General features: G+C 42.2%; 1 protein-coding gene across 1 annotated transcript in view; it reads right to left on the bottom strand.

Annotated features, from left to right (window-relative positions):
• MYOM1 (myomesin 1) overlaps positions 1–14,017 on the bottom strand; it is a 111,052-nt gene extending 97,035 nt beyond the window's left edge. Inside the window, exons 1-3 of the mRNA XM_080936369.1 lie at positions 13,765–14,017; positions 11,598–11,941; positions 256–396 (exon numbers count right to left, since the gene is read on the bottom strand). Coding sequence (XP_080792495.1) covers positions 256–396; positions 11,598–11,917 — 461 coding nt within the window. The 5' untranslated portion in view covers positions 11,918–11,941; positions 13,765–14,017. The remainder of the gene's footprint in view (positions 1–255; positions 397–11,597; positions 11,942–13,764) is intronic.
• Between the last annotated feature and the right edge of the window lie 5,117 nt (positions 14,018–19,134).

The following is a 19,134-nucleotide window of genomic DNA, read 5'->3' as shown; positions in this document are numbered from 1 at the left end:
ACACCTAAGGCTCTACTTCAATTGAGCAGATAAACAATATGTCTTATCCACTCTCTTTAGCCATGTATCCTATGTACATGACAAAAGCATCTGAAAATGGAGAGCCTTTATTTCAATGAGCCCATCTTTTTCAGTGTGGGCTCCAGGCTTCCTTAGAGCCTTTGTAACCAATATACAGTGAGTCCTCAATAAATGTTAGCTACTACTGACTCCTCGATTATAACAGTTACATGCAGGAAAAGAAAGTATACACACCGTCCAGAGTAAATAGGCACCATGTAGTTGCCTGGCAGATTTTCAGTCTCCTCTCCAGACAGAAGGCTTCGCTTAGCTCGCTTTGCTTGGGGACTCAACTTGGAGGAATAATCTTCTAATAGCAGACTGGAATCTGTAAGTCTGAAATAAGACGCCTAACATTAGACAGAACACAAACTGCATTTAAGATATTCCACGGGTTGACAAAGCAGGGGTTGAGGATTATAACCTAGGGGAATTTCCCCTGAACCTTGGGTCTCTGGTGTTATTATCTTTCCTCTTTCGAAATGAATACAAGTTAGAAGGATTGCAGATATGTAAATGCACTCTAAACAGACACAAGAGTGAACAGTAATTGAGATTTCATGGCTTTCTCCCCTCAAAATCACAAGGGAAAGAGATGGTTATATTTTCAAGTGGCCTTTTGTGGTAAAGATAGTGTTTGAAATTTAACCAGTCTGCAGCGATCTGATGTGCTAGGAGGCAGGGGACAATACCCAGAGTTGGGCTCCCTCGTTTCAAAGGAGCAGTGGGGGAAAATAGGAGAGATCTGCATGAGAGGGTACTGGGAGGAGAGGAGAGACCGATATTAGGATACAAAGTGAATAAATAAATAATTTTTAAAAAACTATTTATACACATACATATATGCATGTATTTATATACATATATAATATATATGAAATATAAAGGGTTCATGGTACTTTTCAAATATCATGAATGTAATTTTTTTTAAAAAAGCATTTAAGCAGTCTACATAAATGTGTTTCATTTCTTTTTGCAGTGTTAGGAATAAAACCCAGGACCTTGAGCATATAAATGGTTTTGATACATTTTGTATTCAAGTCTTCTTAGAATTTAATGGGTAATAGACAATTCCCCACCCAGGGGTCCTGGGCTACTCTGACACTGACCCCTAAGCTCTCACTGTGAAAACATTACAGACTTACTTCAAGCAGATTCCAGCAGGTAAGGAGAGCCTGGACTCATCAACTAAGTCTCATTACATGACACTGGTGTTGAGTGATACAGTCTGATAAGGAGCCCCACGTTCAGTTCTATTTGACTCTGCACACTGAGGCAAAATGTGTGCAAGGAGGTAGTTCATGTTGGAATAAATAAAAAACTTGACTAGGGAAATTGGAAACAATAGAAATAAAATAAAAATATAGCCTTAACTTATATAATTGTTGGGTTAAATAAAATGTATTTTTTAACACCTTTATTTTACAAAACAAAGATAAATGTACAGATTTCAAGCATTTTTTGCGTAAAATTATACAATACATTTTTGTCAGTACTTTTTTTCAGATTTTAAAATAATTTTTACATAAATCTATATGAATAGTCAGTACTTGATCTTTTTAAAGGTTTGACAGTATGCATCGAAAACCCAATAGTTAATAAAATGTATTTTTAATACAGACAATTTGATGAACTCAAGTACATGGATCCCAGGAGCCAATGTGTAGACTGAAGACTGAAACCTCCCTACTGACTCCAGCGATGAAGGATATTATCAATAGGGGGCTGTGTGGGAATTCTCTGTTCTTAGTTTTCGCCTGTGAACTCCAGCGATGAAGGATATTATCAATAGGGGGCTGTGTGGGAATTCTCTGTTCTTAGTTTTCGCCTGTGGAGTTCAACTCTAGAAGAAAATAAGAATTTTAAAGTTCCTGGTCTGGAGAATTCTTGAAAAGAAGGTGAAGTCTGTGAGTGTTTTTCTCTCAGGAAATATGGAGCTGTACAGTACAACTCTTTAAAGCCTTAGCTGTTGCCTGATGCTTAAAACGGTTTGGAGATGCCGGAGAGAAGGCTGTGCCATTACCTACCGAAAGCTGGTGCACGTCTTTAGTCTCAGCACTCCAAAGGCAGAGGCAGGAGACCAGTCTGTTCTACAGAGCTAGTACCAGGGCAGCCAGAGAAACTCAGAGAAACACTGTCTTGAAGAAGGAAGGAAGGAAGAAAGGAAAGAAGAAAAGAAAAAGAGAGAGACAGATAGAAAGAAAGGAAGGAAGGAAGGAAGAGAGGAAAGAAGAAAAGAAAAAGAAAAAGAGACAGAGAGAAGGAAAGAAAGGAAGGAAGGAAGAGAGGAAAGAAGAAAAGAAAAAGAAAGAGAGAGACAGATAGAAAGGAAGGAAGGAAGGAAGGAAGGGAGGAAAGAAGAAAAGAAAAGAAAAAGAGAGAGACAGAGAAAAAGAAAAAGAAAGAAAGAAAGAGAGAGAGAGAAAGGAAGGAAGGAAGGAAGGAAGGAAGGAAGAATTCAAGAGCACTTACTGCTCTTGCAGAAGACTGGGGTTTATCTATCAACACTCAGATAGATGGTGGCTCACTACCTCAGGAGATCTAATGCCCTCTGGCCTTTGAGAGCACTTGTACACACATGGTGCACATAGATTTATGCAGACACACACACACACACACACACACACACACACACACACACACGGACACGGACACAGAATAATTTTTTAACATTTATAAAAGCAAAAAAATTACCTATCTCAAACATGCACAGGCCAAACATGCACACAGTATAAAATGGGTAACACAGAAAGCAAGTGGCACTGAACAAAACAATAAGGGTCAAGGATTTATAGGGTGTACAGGGGCCCAGTTTCTGAGTAGACATTAAGCACAGACCCATGAGTGAGTATATGCACACCTTGCTTATTAATTGTGCCGTGTGTGAAGGTGTACTACTGACAACATTGATCCTCTGGTGAGGTCACATGGAAGAATCAAACACCTTGTCCTCCCACTCTGATAGCCACTCAGGGTGATCGTCACTCGGTGATAGCCACTCAGGGTGATCGCCAGCTCACTTCTATGGGACGGTCTTAAAGCTAAAGGTTAGAACCTTGAAGTTGAGCTTGTGGATTGCTTACCAACTGAAAGCCAGAGTGAAATTTGTCCCTGGCTGACTTCCAGCAAAAGGAGTGTATTTTATGCCTCAGGTCACAAAGTACGGCCTGTGCTTATTCAGGCCTGGGCTCAAAGTGGGATTTGCCTCTACCGCTTTACCCCACTGCTCCACAAAACAAACCACGATATCAAGTGTATTGCCGCCTTCCTTACTTTAAGAACAGTGGAATTTTCTCATTACTCTATTTTCACTCTATTCTTTCGTTATTGTTTCTACAAGCAAATTTTTTGCAAGCTTGTTTTTCATGTTTGGTTTCAATAGAAGCTGGGTTACCACTGAGCACACATTGAGAGACCCACGGCTCCAGTTACATGTGTAGCTGAAGATATCAGTGTCTGGCATAAATGTGAGAAGAGGCCTCTGGTCCAGTAAGGGCAGGTTTTCCCAACGTAGGGGAACGCCAAGGCACTGAGGTGAAGAGGATGATTAGGAGAGGGAGCACCTTCATGGAAACAAGTGGAGGGGGAGGGGGATGGGAGCAGGGTGGGGGAAGGGGATAACATTTCAAATGTAAATACAGAGAGCATCTAATAAAAAGAAAAAGAAGCTTATTTTTGTTTGTTCTTTTTTCCTGGAAAACAAATATAAACTTATTATACAGGACATCCAAATAAGATTATCCTATTCTCATAGGTGAATCATAGTAGCTGAGCTTTAATAGTTACTTTAGATGCTAAAGATTGGTGGCAATAGCATTTGCTCCCATTTTATATTTTATCTTGAAAAAAAACTTAATAAGAAGTACTATGTTGTTATGTATTATACGATATTATGTAGTAGATATTAAGTGCAGGATTTCTACATTTTTATCCTTATCTTATTCAACTCATTATTTCTTTCTTTTTAAAATCTGAGACAAGGCCTTACCATGTATTTCTGGCTATCCTGGAACACACTATGTAAACCAGGCTAGCCCAGAATGACAGAGATCTGCTTGCCTTTGCATTCTGAGTACTGTAATGAGTACTGACCATGTGCTACCACAACTAGCTAAGTTACAGTTTCTTACAAAGTATGTAAAGTAGATATTGAGTAACCATTTGAATAGATGACTTAGTAATGTCAAGTTATTTGCTGATAGAATGACTGAGATAGGGTCTTGATATATAGCTCAGGCTGGCCCAGTCTCATGGTGGTCCTCCTATTTCTTCCGCCCAAATATTGCGATCACAGGTGCATGCAACTACATCCAGCTTCCAAATTATCTACTGAAACTAAAGAACTAAACTAATTTTGAAACACATTTTTTAAGAGCTATGTAATAATAATCAGTGTGATTATTTGAAAAGAATAGCAGACTATTTCATTGTGATCCATGAAACTAAAACCTAACATTTTATACATCAAATCTTAAGCTGGAAAGTGACTCTGGAAGAGTGAAGTCTATAGACTTTAAACTTCTTCCACTCTAAAAACCTAGACATGGGTTTCTTCATTTCTTGGGACTTTTGGTAAGGATCCTAATCTAATCTCTCGGCCTCTGAGTAGATAGTAGATCTGATAAAGCTGTGTAGGCATTTTACCTATTAAAGTTGATTATTCTTTATTACTAACTCAGATCATGAAGTCTTCTGGGTTCCTGAAAGTTAACTGATCAAATCGAGCACACCGAGTGTGTTCCCATGCATCTGTCCATGGCTGTACCTGGGTTTATCTTCCTGCACATGAATATTATTATGTCATATGCTCTGTTAATAAGTCTACACTTAGTAGATTTTAAGCAAATATCCTGGCAGGTGTACTATCACATCTATAGCCAGTGGCACCATGGGGAAGGGGTAAAGTCAAAGATCAGAAATCATTCTCTGGAAATATTCTAGGAACCCAGAAATAAGTGGACATATGCATCTAATTGAAATACTCCATCCATTGTGCTGGGACATACCTGAATCCTAGGAGTTGGGAGGCAGAGGCAAACCACAGGTTTATATAGCATGCTCTGAGACAGTGAAGGCTACAGTGAGACTCACAAAAACTATTGTCTCTCTTCTGGACCATGCCAGAATAATACTTAACAGGAAAAGCACTTCTAGAATCCCAAGCTTCTCAAGGATGCTTACTGAATAGGCTATTCTTTTTATGGGTGCAGAGACAACAGCCTCTCTTACATGTCCATAGCGGAGCTGGGTTTGGACTCACGCCTTCTTGATCTTCAGGTTACTGTTACTGCTACGCTGCCGCTGGTCTCCAACTTCTGTGACAGTACACTGAATCAAACGATATTTATTCTCACATGCTTATCTGTAAATTCTCTAGATACACAACTATGCAGTCTCACTTGATAAAACACTGAATTTTTAAGGAAAGTTTAAAGACAAACAAAATTTGATTTAGAGGATAAAAAGAAGAGTTGCTCACTCTCCCTAGACCTTCTTAATTTGCAAATCTTCTCCCTCATCTACTTGCAGATTTGGAGACCCTGATACCCTTCCACATTGCCGAGAATGACTCTGACGTTGATGTCGTTATTGAAGCAGATCTTGGGGTTATAAAATCAACACAGGCCTGATAAAAAAAAATAAGATAACCATTAAACTTAACATGAATTAAGGTGTAGTCACTTAAAATCATGTTGGCAATTATCACATGACTTGTGGAAATTGTTCTGGTTTCCTAAAATAGATAATTATGGGAATGCTTAATGAGTATGTACTTTCTGAAAAGTACTCTGTCAAGAGGAAACAGTGCAGTGTAGGCTACGTTTGCTGCCTTTGCCCCAGACTCAGGGTCCTTCATTCTTATGTGCTCAAGACTTCTGCATTGCTGGCTTCTCTGCTGTCCTTCCCTCTGAAGATTGAGCTTAGCAATTCTGGCTCCTCAAGCACTGATTCTGTTCTTGATGTTCAGTAAATGCTTACTGACTGCTGTGAAATCAAATGGCTACTACTCCTGTGATCATACTTGGTGGGATTTAATAGCTGAAGAGCTATTTTAAAGGAGCAGTGCAGTGCACTTGGGAGATGGCTCAGTTGATAAAGTACTTGCCATGCCGGAGTGAGGACCTGCATTCAATCCCCAAAACCTATGCTAAAAAGCGGAGTGCATCTTATTTCTAATGTATATTTCTAATCCCAGTCCTGGAACCCTAAGGCTCACTGGCCAGTCAACCAAAACTACTTGGTAAGCTTCAAGCCAAGGAGATAGTTGGTTTCAAAAGAAAGTGATAGCACCTGAGAGAAACACTAGAAACAGACATCTGCCCTCAACTCACACAATATGTGCACTTGTGCTGCCCCTTACACACTATATATGCACATACACATTCACAAACACACATGTACACACATACACTGACACACATTCACACACACTCACATATACACTCTCATGTGCATGCTCGTGAACACACACACACACACACACACACACACACACACACACAGGAGCAATGCAGAGGCAGGATTCCCAGTACTTCCCAGTACTGAGGTTAGTAGTTCATCCTCCTCTCTGTTCAAAGGCAATGATAAAACACAACATATCATCAAGACTCAGCTCTGAAGCTACATATTACATTGTGTGGGGGTTACAATATACTCTGTTGGAAGGCTGAAGCAGGAGGATTACCTGAACATATACATGCTATCATAAGTTGATTAAAATAAGTACAAGAGAAGGGGTGATATAATAAAGTTAGTGAAGAAGCAATGAAATAGAAAACAGAATAGAAATGTATTTAATACATACATTATATATTTACATAAAAGTTATATATATATGTATGTATGTAGATATAATAGATTACATCAATTAATACCCCCCAAAGGAAACTCTGAAAAAAATTTGTAGATTAATCATGAAAAGAAGGAAATAAGCTATTAAAACCAAGAATGAAAGCAAAAACATTATAACCAGCTCTACAAAACTATGGAGACTCAGGAAAGTATGCAGAAGCTTCTGTGTTGACACACTAGACAACTAAGATGTAATGGAACAATTCTTATAAAGATCAAAATGACTGAAACCATCTCACAATAAAATATAAAACTCTGAGTGACCAAAGTAGAGAAATTGAATTAATAATCCAAAATATTCTCACAAGAAAATGCCGACACCTAAGTGGTTTTTCCTGATAAATTACATCAAACATCTAAAGAAGAGATGATAATAGTTATTTTCACATTTTAAAAAAATCTATTAGTATTGCCCTGTCTAATTCATCTTGTAAAGTTTGTATTTTCTGACCAAGACACCTAGATACAGCTACAGCCCAGTGTTCTTTTTTATGAATGTAGAAGTATAAACGAGCTCACAAAGCACTATGAAACTGAATCTGGGGCTGGAAAGATAGCACAGTGGTTAAAGCCACAGGCTAGTCTGATAGAGGACCCAGGTTCAATGCCCAGCCGGAACATGGTGGCTCACAACCATCTGCAACTCCAGTTCTAGGGTATCCAACATGCTCTTCTGGCTCTTCTGGGTACACATAAAAAAAAGAAGCAGTCTCTCAGACATTCTGACAAGGTTTGTGCTGTTTAAAGGGGGGGTCTTTTTTTCCTCAAAATAACCATGAATTAAAGACATTTTAATGTGCTTTATAACCACCAATTGGTGGTACAACCACACTGACTCCAAATAATATTCACTAAGGTCAGCCAAGCCCTGAGCACATCTAAATCTCCATACTTTCCAACTTAGCATCAGACATCTAACCACAAAGTACAGGCTAAAAATAGACCTAGCCTAGTGTTTACATCCACGGTAGAGGGATGCCTCTCTGAAGCAAAGGGCCTTTATTAGCAACATTGTTCACAATCCAGAGATAGCTCATTTAGCAGGAGAAATTCTTCCCTTCAGAATAAACTGAAAAGCAACCTAGCTATGCTGAGCCTGCATCTTTATTCCTAGTTCTAAAGAGGCTGGGCTGCCTCCAAGTTAGATCAGCTTTATTTCCTTTTTACACTGAAAGATATGAAGAAAAAGACAGCACTGGTATGTTCTCTCCCAGCATGCACTGTTTCTAGATCATCCTGTTCCTACCAAGAATCTTGAAGTCAGTCTTGTTTGAACACAGTAAGCTGTTGATGAATAGCAACCCTGTACACACAGTGGAGTAAGATGTGGGGTAGAATGGGGGAAGGCTTATGGTTTGTTTCTTTTATAAAGTTTATCTAAGGCTACATGGCAAGATCCCCACTCTCTCCAAAAAGCCAGTCCCATTACTAATACCTGAGATGATACATCAGATTATAGACAAATAGACATACCGTACAGAGTCTACATAAAGCATTAGATTAAATGGTTTGAACATAAAAGTTTGCAATGAAGCTAAAGAAATAAAAACCATTTAAAATATAAATGTAGAACAGTCTATCAATTCCTCCATATTGGGAAAACGAAATAAATATATATGAAATTAGCTACCAACTTCATGATAATAAAAATACCATCTGCAGACCCAGTGCAGACAGTCCAGGAAAATGGATATTTAACATCTAATCCTCCTCAGTTCTAGACAGCTGCTTCCCTAAATGAAGTTCTTGAATATAGCTGTGGAACATTCTCAGGAGAACAAACCCATGCTCTCACACACACGCGCTTGGTGCTAATTCCTCCAGACTTTCCTTTGGAAGGTGATTCATTTGAAGTGAGTGCTAAAAGAAATAGATTCTCCTCAGCGACAATATTTCCATTTTTACAGCCAACATGAGGTCCTGGTGAACATCCCGTGGCTGAATTTGACCTATGAAAGTGATATTCAGAGTGATCCTGTTCCAGCCTGAGTGGGAACCAGAGCGCCGCCATTGTACGTCCCGGGCAACCTCGGCAAACGCGGGCTCTGTTACCGAACCTGTCGGACGCTCTCATGAGCTCACTGTCCCTGACGACAAGACAGCTGTAGGTCAGGGATTTAAGAGTTTCTGCCTTCTCCACAGCGATTCACACGGGACACTGCATTATTTCCCCAGGAACCTTCTGTATATCCAGACAGAGATACCTTTTTCCGTTGCTTAAATATATATTTTACAAGACTTAAGATATTACATTTATCATAAAAAATGCCACCTAAGCTCGATACACTGGAGACGAGGATTAGAAGCAGTAGGTGATCATAAGCCACATAGGCAAGAAATGTTTACGTTTTAGAGACCAGCATTTTTTTTTTCTGTAGACTATAAATATACCTAATTTAAAATTGCATATATCTTACATGTGGCTTTTTAGTTCCCATAAAATGTTTTATTCTTTAGAGTGGTGAAATAAAAATTGCCTCGGGCTGAGGAAGCAGACATCTACTCAACACGCTGGGCTAGACAAGCAGACACAGCAAAGACGGGACTTCTGCCAGGAAAACCTCCACTGTACAATGTCATAGCAACCTCCTTTGAGTGACTGAAGACTCGCTCTAACACCTCTTCCTCCATACCCATAACAATCAATGAGTTTGCTGTTTGGAGCTGCGCTGGAACACGCTGAGGGCCTTGCTGAGGGTACAGAATGGGTAGTAGAGGAAGGTAGTTATAAATACCAGCTAAGGTCACGTGACCAGCTGCAGAAACAATGATTATAACTGACAGAAGTGTTTCTGCCATATTTGTTAAGAAAGTATTTGCACAGATATTTGTGTTTCCTTTCCTCAAGTTTCTCATCATGTAACGATAAATGTATAAGTATGACATCAATTAAGAGAAAATGAGTGGTTATCATATTTAGGTTTGAGATACTAAAAGAATGTCCCTCAAGGTACACTGTCACCTATTCTGAAATTTATAAAGCATTTCAGTTGTTTGATGGAGACTGATATCATGTTAGACATAATATTTACATGGATAAATATATAATGCATTTGAAATTGTATGTGGAATTGTTGCTAGTTGTAATTATAACCTAGCTGTTATTTCCATTTGGAAATTAAGCATGACATAAAGAGAGATGATTGTGTATCAAGTTGACAGGAGGTGGACTTATGGTAGCTAGTCCTAGTTGCCAACTTTAATACATCTGGAATTAACCAAAATCCACGTGGTTGGGTATACCTGTGAGGGTTTTTGTTTGTTGTTTGATTGTTTCGTGAAATCATTTGAAAGAGTAAAACCCACTTTTAATATGGATCTTCTATGGTAGTGAGACCTCAGAAATGAGCAAATCCACCTTTAATCTGGGCCACACCTGCTGGCAGCTTATGGAAAGAATGTGAACTAAGGAAGCTTTCGCTCCTTGCCTGCTTGCTCTCGCTCTCCCTCAGAAGTCTATTCTTACACAGGCATTAGAGCCCAATTCTTCAGGATTTGGACATGTACTGAAGACCAGATGAGACAGCCAGCCTTGTAACAACTACCGGATTCTTGGATTCTGCTGATAGATAGCTATTGTAAGACTGGCTGGACCACAGCCTAGAAACCACTCTAATAAATACCATATATATATATGTGTGTGTGTGTGTTCACGTGTACATGTATGTATATGTATATTCCATTGGTTCTGTTCCTCTAGGGAACTTTGGTATCGATGGGAACGGAGTGTCCTGGTGCTGCAGAGTTGGTGGAGCCATCAAGAGCACTTCTCCTCACAGGACTCAGGTTTGGTTCCCAGTACTCATTCTGTGTGTCCAACAACCACCACCTAAAATTCCAGTTCCAGGGGCTCTGACACCATCTTCTGAGCTCTGTGGAAAACTGCACACTGGTGGTGCACATAAACTCAGCAAGCACACGTACATATGCTTAAATTAAAACTCTTAAAAGGAAACTTCCCACTCTCACAAGGAAGACCTGTCAGAAGCTTTTACTCCCGCCCTAGCAGAGAGATCTAAATGGGAAATTTCTAGATATAATAGCTCACATTTATGTTAACTTTATTGTTCCCGAGGAAAGAAGAGTCTGGGTTTGCTTTGCAAAGCAAACCTTCATCTAAGCTTTGATCTTGCTAGCTTCCGTGTTTGGGAGTACGGCCTCCCTCATTATGTTTGGTCAATAATCTAATTCGGCACACTGCTTGTTCCTTTTATTCTTAGGCTCACTGAGAGAAGGTCATGCTTCTGTATAAAATATTCCAGATAACGAAAATATTTGTTGCTTGGATAATGGCTCAGAATTTTGAGCATTGGTTTTCGGGTCTTGAAATTTTCCTATACATCTCTGCTGTAGTTTAATTCCCTGGAACCTGTGAATTTTAAATTCTATATTGGCTTTAATATAAGCAGAAACATTATGAGAGCCAGAAAACCTGCTGAGTGTCAAAAATTTTTTCTGTTTCTGTTCTTTCCTGCTTCTAGAAATATCACCATGGCAGACACTCAAGCAAGACATTCCAGTGAGGCTGAAATTCTGGGGATGTCAAACAGGCCGTCAAGAAGAAAGGTAAAACCCAGTGCTCAGGTCCCCATCTCTGTCGCACACACCTGGTATAACAGGGTTGTAATATTTAAGAAGATTATTTAGAGCACATGCCCACGGTTGGAGGGCTGCTCCTGACATACCCGTGGGAATAGCCATAATCATGTGCAGAGGCTGTCTTCCGCCTGACTTCAGATCCTTGATAATGCTGGGATGATGATGCTCCAAGACTATAGGCCTGTGAGGCCTGCTGCTGTGAGGTGACTGACGCTTGACTAATGGCCTCTGACTCCTGGTGGCGAGCTGCCAAGGAACGGCTGCTGTAGGCAGTGGAGCCATGGGTGTAGACCGCAGACCGCTTCTTCTCCTGTTGGTAGTGGCTCATGGTGGTGCGAAGGTCCTTGTTACGGTAACTGAGATCATAGTGCTGGTGGGACCTCTGATAAAAAGGCAAAGACATCATGTGCCCTTGAGGGGAGGAGGCAACCTGCAAGAAATCAGTTCTTAATTGAATGATGCCAAAGAACAATTCATCTCAACCACTGTAGAAAAAGCACAGTCTGCAATCGTGCTGAGAAGTGAATGGGAAAGGATGTAGGTTCCGCTCAACTGGGTACCCACAATCCCCCTCTTCAGAGGCCCACACATGCACCCCATTATTGAGCATTCCTTTCTTTCTTGTCCCGGGCAGCTGAACAGAGTTTCCTCTCTGGCTGTAGTGCCTCTGTCCCAAACACTCTCGTGACACCAGTTTCTAATTTTCTGACACTCTGTTCTGATGTGTGCTTCTTTTAGGAGAATGTGGAATAATGGGAAGTGGTGTGGTATTCAGATGAGCATCTGCTGGGAGCCTGCAGTTATTCCAGCACAAGCACGGGGGTAAAACAACAACAATAACAAAAATCCTACTCCAGTGGTCCAAGGCAGGACTGAGTAGCTGTAGACTGACAGCAGTGAGAAGCACTGGCTGTGAGGCACATCAGGATGCAGTAAGGGCCATGGAGTAAAGGAAGAGAAGGGAGACAACGTAAAGACCCTCATCAGAGACTGTTTCAAAGGAAAAAGACATCTGAGCAAGAGGCTGTCTGCAGAGAGCTACAGATGGCGCACCTATGCAAAAGCACTGGCAAGAGCGAACGCATCCGCCTCCTTCTAGGACTGAGGACCACGGGGCCGAGAGCATGGGGTCCTACAGTAGATACCAAGGGCTTGACTTTACTCGGAGAACTGAGAAGCTGCTAGAAGACTCTGAGCTGACAATCCCTGTTGAACGAAAGCTAAGGGGTTAGAGGACTATACTAGGATGAATATGCCTCCCTTTCCCCAGATAGATATGCTATCTGAGTGACGTACAAATATATCTTTCACTGTATTATATTATAAACTAAGCTTGCTACCCAGGCGGTTCAGAATGCTATCAGTCTCACAAAACAAATTAGTTAAATGCCTTGTCCCGGTTCCATTTTTCATTCTTCACTATCGGCCCCAAGTATACTTATGTTATTAATACCTACTGTTTAGTACATAGGGGCCGTTGATTACAAGTAAACACAGTTTGACTTTGAGTCACCAGTGCTGATTGACCCTTGAAACCAAAGTATAGCCACCTCCTTTTCTTAAGTGAGCCAGGCTTAGCCCAACACACAACAGCCAGAATTTGTTAGAATTAAAGAATTTTTTTCTTCTGAAACCTGACTTCTAAAGATGACTTGGAAGGTTAGGAAGAAATACTAACCCGTCACTGTAACAGTGCTGTAATTCTCTAATGCTGCTGCCGAGGCCAAAAGCTGATGGAAGTGACTTACAGAAGGAAGCTTCAGGACCATGGTGCCAGGTCTGCCTCCTCTGCCCTACCCCGTCATTTTCATGTCAGAAATACCACAGTGCTCTCGAGATTTCATCCACACTCTGCTCTCCCAGGGCAGAATTCTCTCTGTCTCTCTGTCTCTCTGTCTCTCCCACTGCCCCCTCACCTCTGGAGCTAAGTCACTGGATCATGAATTCGTAGTTTTAAGAGAACTTGTTTCCTTCTAGCCCAATTTTCACTCATGGAGATCGGTAAATACTTCACTACTCCTCTCCCTGATAGAGTACTTGCACTGGATCTGAGACAAAGGGGATCTTATAGTTCCAGCCAGAAACAGCAGCTTGATTTCCAAAGACTATGGCAGAAGAGCCACCAGCCCAGGCAGGTACCTTGGTGCCCCTGCTCTCCCTCCCAGGAGCTCCTCTGTTACTTCCTTGCTGAGGCGAGAAGGCAGACAGAAACTACTGAGAACATCTGTGACCTCTAGACCTCTAGTCACTCACCGGTTTCTGGGGTGGAGGGATGTCCCACTGCTGCAGCCAAGGAACAGAAGAGAATGAAGACCCACCTAGGTTGAATCCAGGAAAAAGTTAAGAGGCAGGGCTAGCGGCTGGATTCTGGGGGCCAGTTCAAAAATAATGCATGTGGTCAGGCAGCAGAATGTCAGGCCCCACAGCCAGCCTTTTATGGCCAAGAAGGCGGATAAATATAGCAGCACATGGGGAGGGTAGTCCCAACCCAGAGAAGAGAGCTGCAGGAAGCTGCCCGAGCCGTGGGATTAGGGTAATGGCTCAGTGAGTGTGGACTGATTAAACCAAATAGAGAACTTACTTAAATAGAGGGTTGTACGGACTGTGCTCAATACATCTTTACAGCTTTGCATTTAAACCTGCAGGGCAACGAGCCACTTGTGTTCAGAGCTAAAAACAGGTGTAGAAATCCGATCCTCAAAATGAACCTCATGGAATCTTAATGCCAAGGTACTGTCTGTGTGAGCTGTTGGTGACACATGTAGCGCAGCGTTGAAAGACAACGCGGGAGAGCGAGCTGCACTCTCACCAGCAGCACTTGGGGGAGCAGTCTGTGTGTCTGACCCAGGCAGCACAGTGGAGCCAGTCCCAAGGGTACGAGTGTGGGAGAGCTGACCCTGCCACTCGGAGGCTGCAGCATGTGGGACAGTGGGCATCACAGTGGGCATGGCTTTGGTGTGGGTGTGGGCGAGCCAGCCCAGGGACATGGAAGGAGAGCCGACCCTGCCACCTGCCAATGGTGGCAGTGGGTGGCCTAGCTGGAGCAGTGTGGAAAAGGGAGAGCCAGTGCACTGACCAGCTCAGCTACCACCTGGCCCAGGTCCAGGGCTCTGAGTTGGCTCACCCCCAAATCTATATCGTCTTTGAACAGTTGAGACTTGTAGTAGGGTCAGTCCTGCTGTTCCAAAGCTGCAGATCTCCATGACAACAGGGCAACAACAGGATAACCAAGAGGAGTCCTGATAAGCATCCAGCATTGATGGTGTCACAGAAGCCAGAGACCTTGAACCAGACCAATGACTCACTGCAAAGAACATTTTCAAGTGAAGATGTGTGGGCAGAGGGACACACTGCGACACACTGCGACACACCACAGCTTCATGACGAGATGTTTTCTGTGTTTTGTTGTTGGTGTTGGTGTTGGTGGTGTGTGTGTGTGTGTGTGTGTGTGTGTGTGTTTTGTAGGAGAGGGTCGCAAGGGCAAAGGGTATGAGGGAGTGGGGAGATGAGTGGCCCTGGGGTGCATGACGTAAAACTCACAAAGTATCAATAAAAAGTTTTTTAAAAATTCTAGTTAATAGATTTACCTCACATAGTTCTAAGAGATTTTCTTATTTTTCTTCTGCCAATTATTGTGGTGACATTGTCTATAAGAAATACTTAAATCTATAATTTCAGTATAATTATAAATTCAGTATAATTTTAGCAGATCACTCTGTGAATGGGGGCGGGGGGATGAGAAGCTTCGTCCTCAGGAATGATTACATCATGGCAGAATCGGTAACAGAATAAGGGGTTCTGGTTAGAGCTTCATAAAACAAAACCTGCAAGAATCCCTCATCTTCACAAGACAGGAACAAAGGGGGAAATGTAATGTTCTGCTATGAAAGGGAAGAAATGTGACTGATACAGGTTCTGTGGTTAAAAATTTCCTCCTCTCTCCAATGAAGATCCTTTAAACAGAAGAAAAAGCTTAGCTGAATTGTTCCATGGGCTCTTTTGAAGGCTGCAGCTGGAGTTACCTATAATAATACTAGCTTGCATCCTTTCTAGCTTAAAGTTGTGGTGTATGTGTGTGTGTTGATCTGTGTGTATGATGTATAGTATGTGTATGTATTGTGTGTATGATGTATGTGAACATGTGTATATGTATGTATGAGAATGTGTGGTATATATGTGTGTGTTAGTATGTGTATTATGAGTGTGTGTGTGTGTGTGTGATGTGTATATGTGTGTGTGGTATGTATATGTGTGTGTTCAGAGGAGGGGTCTCAGGTATCTTAAGCATCTAGTGTCTACTATTGCTGTTTATTGAGTGACTTTAAGAACCATTTTACCTCTAAAGCTCTGAACCTACAGCTGCTCTCTAGGTGTCTCTAGATTGACTTTTTTCTGGTGCTTTCAATTTAGAACTTGACTTCTATTACTCTGTCCTCATTCATAAACTGAACACTTTGTTCTAAAAAAGGAAACTGCTTGGATTTGACAACTCACCTCTGAAATGCCTCTTCATTGGTGTGGGGGGGTGTTGTTTTTTTTGTTTTTTGGGTTTTTTTTTTTTTTTTTTTTTTGGTTGATTTTCTTTGGTTTTTGGTTTTGAGGTTTTTAATGTTTTTAATGTCCCTGAAAATAGTTCAGATGTGTTTTTGTTACTGTTAAAGGCCATAGTTTACAAATAGGGGAGGGGATATGAGTAAGACAGGAGGAAGGGAAGGACGGAAAGGCAGGGCCTCGGATTCTTATGAGAAGCCAAGTTTCACCTACTTATTAAATGAACCAGTTCTGAATTAGACCTAGAGCTAAAATTAGAGCTAGTTATCTGAGCCCAGGCAAAGTGAAGCCAACACAGTCATCCATCAGCCTACAGACTGCCCAGGCAACCTCCTTCCAAACTGGGCAGAAAGGAAGGCTTTCTGGGTCAGTGGTGGAAAGGGGCAAGCCTGTGATGGTACAGCCCTAGCAGATATGATAAGACAGGGTCCCAACACCCACTCGGATCCTGTCTACTGTCATGTCCCGACTACAGGCTCTGTGCCACCAGTAAGCTCAAAGTGTTGGTTTTCTGTGGAATGCTGCACTTATGGATTTAAATATTAATATCTTTTTATTCTTTTTTGTTGCCTATATTTCCCTCTCTCACTTCCTTCCTTCACCACAAGAACCTTAACTTTGCCAGACCCTCAGTGTTAATTACATTTCTCGCTGCGGTGACCAAACACCTGAAACAAGCAACTTTAGAAAGGGTTTGGTCTGCAGGTTGAGGGTGTGGTTCACATCAGCAGGGAAGGCATGGCTTTGGGATCGTGACACCGCTGGTGACGATGTGTTCCCAGTCGGAGAGCGGAGGGAGAGATGCATGCTTGGACTCAGCTGGCTCTCCCCTCACTCAGTCTGGGACCCCAGACCATGGAATGGAGTCACCCGAATTCAAGTTAAGTCTTTCCGGCTCAGTTAAACCTTTCTGCAAACACCCCTAAAGATGCCCCCAAGGTATGTTTCTATGGTGATTCTAATTCCTATTAAGTTGATAACCAAGACTAACTATCACTCTCTCCATGTTTGCTTGAGGAGAGAAGCCCTTGGTTGCTAGCAAAAGTATAACTGGCCTAGGATTGTTGGTTAGGTCTGCAGAGGTGGATCAAACACTTCTGCACAAGCACAAGTCGCCAGCGGCACTAGTAGAAGAAACTCTTACTCATGCAAGATGAAGGGGCACCCTTGGCTTCTGCCACCACCCTAGATCCAAAATCCAGCCTTGACACCTCTCTTCCAAGGCATCTTCTGCAGGAAGGAGGATGGAGTTTAATATAAATGACAAGCAATTCCCAATTTACAGCTGAGCCTTCCCTATCCTTACTATAGCCTAAGATACCCCCTACTGTGTCCAAGCTGCTGATGTACTATTTTAACCTTGACCCATACCCTGCTCTCAGCATGCAACCTCTGCACTCCATTGGTGAATTAAAGGCTCTGTGGATGCCGACTTCCCTTGCTGCTAAATACTACGGCTAAATACTAAGAACAGTCCGGCAGCTGTCTGCTCTGTCTCTTTATCCCCACCTGACTCATCTTTCTGTGGTTCTGACAGTCTCTTTGCTTGGTTTGGGTGGATATGTTTCCTTCATTGTTAACTAATGTTTCAGCAAACAATGTTTGAATTCCCAGAGACAGAAAATTTGAAATGTTGCATTTTTAAGAAAAATGATGGCTTCATCCTTGTTTGATACAAAGGCAGTAGAGCTGGAGCAAACCACTCATGAATCCATTTGTTTTCCAAAGTAACGAACACATTGTATATAATTTGTCAAAGTTGTTGGACGCTGTGGTGCTTTCATGCATCAGCACTAAGATACACTGTCAAAAAGCCTTGGCAAGATGATGAATCACAGCAAACCAGGTCTAATGACGGGGCTGTGTGAGGGCTCAGCTGGGGACCAAGGATGTGTACAGGCAGTGCTCATTCATCTTCTGTCCCTTAGAGCTTTCCTGGGTTCTCCTTGCTTTCCCAGTTACCCTCCTTAACAGTTTAGGAATCTTGGCCATCCATCCGGCATAAGCCTCCAGCCCCACCCCTCTCTGTATCTCTGTTTTGTCCCTTACTTCCAACCACAGTATTTCCCAAGCCCTGGGACTTGAAAGCCTCAGTTCCTCCACATGCACCACTCCTAGCACATGCACACCTGTCTCCTGGACTGTGTGATACCTGCAGACAAGAAGCTGGTGTTTTTGTGTAAGACTCCCGTATCACAGCAAGAACTATGGGGCAGCCAAGCACAGGATTGAGATGAGTAAGAGATCAGAACAGGTTTCAGTACCATCTATCTTGTGTTTGTTTCTAGCGCTGGTGATGGAGCCAACTAAACCACCATGCCCTGTGCCCACAAGAGTCAGGTTCATGGAGAGAGAAAGCAGAATGGCAGGAGCCAGGGGCTGGTGTGGTGTGTTTAATGGCTATGAAATGTTGGGTGGGAAAGGTCTAGAGGTGAGTGGGCGTGGTGTAGTCAATACCATAGGATGGTCAATGTGGTAAAAAGTGTGTGGGGGTTGGGAGGGAGGTCTCTTGCTGACTCATAATTGCTCTGCATGACAGCTCACCATCTGTCAGTCCCAGATGCTGAGAGCTTCTCCTCTCCAACAGATAGACTGCCTTAAGTGGATCAGAGAGAGGCAAAGAATTGTGCTTTCCAAAAGGAGGCAACAGCTCTAGAAAGAACTGCTGCTCTAGGTGAGTGGCAGAGTTGGGCCTGGGGTTCCTGTGGTTCTCTTATTGACCTGCATTACTTTCTATTCTGTGGTCATCCGTTAGTGATATCACTGTGTGCACTGTATTGCTTCCCTGTGCTTTGTTGACTAGTCCAAGTGCTGAGCACATGCATATTTCCAAGACTAGTGTGGGAAGAGGCAGCAGGTACCTCATCATTTCCATCACCCACCTGCGTTCTTCTGAGAGGCCTGTTAGCCTCTCTGCCTCGCGTGTTCTCGTTGGTCCCTGGATAAGAAGGGGCAAGAACAATTCTCCTTCCTAGGTCCATGTCAGGCAAACCTGGGGACCTTTAAAAAGCTCGCTTGGGCTCAGGCTGTATTCTAGAACAAAGTAACTGAATCGATGGCATGGGACATGAA

The sequence above is a fragment of the Micromys minutus genome (assembly GCF_963924665.1).
Source record: "Micromys minutus genome assembly, chromosome: 23".
NCBI lineage: Eukaryota > Metazoa > Chordata > Mammalia > Rodentia > Muridae > Micromys > Micromys minutus.
This window is presented reverse-complemented; position numbering and strand designations above follow the sequence as displayed.